General features: G+C 35.7%; 1 protein-coding gene across 1 annotated transcript in view; it reads left to right on the top strand.

Moving 5' to 3' along the window:
- Positions 1-1,344, top strand: part of CD47 (CD47 molecule) — a 47,433-nt gene extending 46,089 nt beyond the window's left edge. The window contains exon 13 of the mRNA XM_015594944.2: positions 1,098-1,344. Within this exon, the coding sequence (XP_015450430.2) occupies positions 1,098-1,102 (5 nt within the window). The 3' untranslated portion in view covers positions 1,103-1,344. The remainder of the gene's footprint in view (positions 1-1,097) is intronic.
- The last annotated feature ends 2,145 nt before the right edge of the window (positions 1,345-3,489 follow it).

Below are 3,489 nucleotides of genomic sequence, written 5' to 3'. Positions count from 1 at the left end.
CATTTAATTTAAGAGACTATATTCCCCTGAATACAATTAGTTTTTGCATAAGATTAAAAACGCACTGATTGTGTGTTTGTGGATTAAGTTTAAAACAGTGCTTAGGCTGGGTTCAACAAGGAGTCACAGAATGATCCCACCTCTGTAGGTTTGTGTGACAGCTTTTGTTACAAAAATGCATGTTTGTTGTACTAACGTTGGCCCTCCTGTAAAAAAATAGTGGTTAGTAATAAATTAAGTGGCATTAAAAAAAGAATTGGTGCTGGGAATTGTGGCATGGTTGTCCTTGTTTTCATTCTGGTGTTCTGTTTTTTAATTTCTTTGTTTTTTCCTTTTCCTACTTTAGTGTCATTTTCTGTAGTTGTATGGCGAAACTATACTCCTTTTCTCCATTGTCAAAAAAGCAGTATAAGAACCTCGAGTGCCTCTTCTTTTGTTAATTTCCCTTAAGAGGTGACTTTTTTTGAATGTATTAGGAGATAACAGCAGTTTTTGTTCATAGCACATAAAATATATAATGACCTTTGAAATTCCCTTAATTTTGCTAATATTTGGCTGTTCAGGATTTGTTGGTTATTTTTAAATGTATGTCTCATGGGCTTTTCCAACTGACAACTACACGATGCTTCCAGTGTGCCTGGCTTGTCTGTTAGTGAGGTTCAAAGTACCCTTTTAAGGGAACATAGTACCATTTCCTCTTTTACTTATTCCTAATCATGTTCATTTCACTTACATCAAATGAATAATATGGATCTAAAGTGAATGCGGTAGACTGTTATTCTATGGTCAATATCTTTTACTCTGAAAAATTATCATCTCTTGGCTTCTCCTCAGCTAATCCAGCCAATGAAAATGATCAGACTTTGCTAATCTTTATTTTCATTTGGCACTAGCCTTTTACTTAGTGCAACTGAAAAAGCTAATGATTTGCCTGGTTTATATCTGTGACCTTTCAAATCTAAGATTAAATAAATTTTTTAAATTTTTTAGATATTATATATCTGAAACAATTCCAAAAAATTTAAAATACATCAACTTGTTACTGTGTAGAAGATAAACATGAGTAATGATCATATGTTCATTTTTCAATTTTCCAGAGTAAGTGAATTGAAGTGATGGACTCTGATTTGGAGAATAGTAAGATGTGAAAGGAATACACCTGTATGTAAGCACCATGGCCTTGACTCACTGTTCAAGAGAAGAAAACAAGAAAAGTAACTGGTTTTCATCTATAAGAGAAAGTAAATTATTGGTTTTTAAGTGGTTGTTACACTTAAGTTTTTATTCAAAGCATTTGTAATTTAGTTAATAAAAGAATGATTTGTATTGTGTGCCCAATTGAAATCCAGTTTTTTGTTGTTATTTTTATTCAATTAGGAGCAAAAGTAGAGTGGGCAACTTCCAAGAATGATGCGTTTCAGATCCTAGGACCTCTTGACTCTAGATCATCAGTTTAAATTGGTTCAAGGTGAGAATTACCTGGCACTAACCTAGAGGTTATCTTTGAAAATCAGTGGCTTCCATTGAACCTTAGCAAACTCAGGTTCGTCACCACTTTGGCAGTTAAGGTGTCAGCTGAGTAATGTATCTGTCACTTCTGGGTCAAGGGAATAGCAGATTAAGTACAGACAGAAATTTGGTCGAGAACATTTATATGCTGCCTATGTGTGATGTGATACTAATGGAGATCGTGGTCTTCATTCTTGGGGGTTGCCATTCACACATTCTTCCTTCAACATACAGTGTAACAGATCCTTTCCAGACTTAGGGTAATTTTATGGATGGATGTGTTTTTCTTTTATTCATACAACCCTTTAAACCCTGTCTTGTCGTGTTATTTGCTTCTGCTGTACAAGATGTAGCACCTTTTCTCCTCTTTGAACATGGTCCAGTGACACAGTAGCATTATTGCAGAAAGGAGCCAGACTCGTTCTCAGAGAACTCTGTTCACACTTTTCAGCAAAAAATAGCAGTGGTTGTAACATATGTACTCCCTTCCTTAGATTTGAAGGCACAATCTACAGTGTTTCTTCATTTCTTTTCTGATCTGGGGCATGAAAAACCAAGATTGAGATTTGAACTATGAGTCTCCTGCATGGCAACATAACGTGTGTCACCGTCAGGCCAATAGGCCAGCCCTCGAAAGGGTGGTTTTATTACTGTCGTATCTATGTTGCATGATAAACACTCATCATCTTCCTCCTGTAGTCCTGCCTCGTATTCCCGATTCTACGATTAAAAACTAAAAACCCACATGTTTCCCACCCCCGTTAGAAGAAAATTAACATTCTGACAGTTGTGACCGCCTGGAGTACTTTTAGATCATTAGCACCTGTTTTTCTCCCTTGTGGGTGTGTGTGTGTGTGTATGTGCACATGTATAGTAGGCACATGCATCTTCTGTATGGACAACAGTGGGGTACCTACAGGAGAGCAAATGCTAATTCATGCTTTTGGCGAAAACATTTAAAAACAAGGATCTTTATTGGATGGGATTATAGTTGATGCGAATATTTGATCACGTAAAACTTTAAAAATTTCAAGGTAATTTGCCAAATTTTTTGACTGCTCACAAGTACCCTCTAAAAATATTAGTGATTCTTCCTTTTTGTCTATTATTAACACATTCATATTGTAGTTGTATTACTAATAGTTATTTCTTAGTCCACCAAATGTTTCCCTGTGCCTCTTTTATGCCAAATTAATTGTATTCCATGTTGGGACCAAGTGGTTTGCCCATGGCAAACCTAAATTTATGACCTGCTGATGCCTCTCAGAAAACTGAACACACTATGAAGACAGCTCTTCTTGAAAAAAAAAAAAAAGAAAAGAAGAACTAATTTCCTCCTAATTGTGTTGCTGTCCAAAATATTATCTTATGTAAAGGGAGCTGTATTCCTTTATATAAATCTCATGGCTCCTGCTGCTCTTTTTCCTTCTGAAAATATTTATATTTTAGTAAAGTTGTTTGTTACTTTAGAAATCAATTTTGATGAAAGGAGGAAAAAAGCAAATGGACTTGGAAAAGATCCAAATTCCTACTCTCTATTAAGAAAAAGTCAGGTATGAAAATCTTTATAGTACACTTTTTTATAAACTAATGTTGTACCTTTTAATATGTGGGAAACTCCTTTATTTGGGGTTCGGTCATATTTTGTGTTCTCTTTAATGCTGCCTATCTTTCGAGGCATTCACTGCCCTAGACAACGCAGAGGTAGCAGGAGAAATGCCAGGTGAAATCAACTCTTGCTCTTACCAGTTGTCAGCTTCTCTGGAAAAGGGACCATATAGCAGCAGGAGCTCTCTTATTTGGGCATCATTGGGCCAGTTAATTCTTTTTCAATCAGACTTGTGATGGCTCCCAATTTTCTGTTACACCTAATTAAAATTGCTAACAATGTTTCGGTAATTATATATGTTTCTCCCCATAATCTGCTTTTTACTCACTGATCCGATTTTTGCCACTGACTCTTCTGTTCAATTTTATATA

The sequence above is a fragment of the Pteropus alecto genome, unplaced genomic scaffold (assembly GCF_000325575.1).
Source record: "Pteropus alecto unplaced genomic scaffold, ASM32557v1 scaffold270, whole genome shotgun sequence".
Classification (NCBI taxonomy): domain Eukaryota; kingdom Metazoa; phylum Chordata; class Mammalia; order Chiroptera; family Pteropodidae; genus Pteropus; species Pteropus alecto.
Note: the sequence above shows the minus strand (reverse complement) of the source record. Positions and strands in the feature narration are given on the sequence as shown.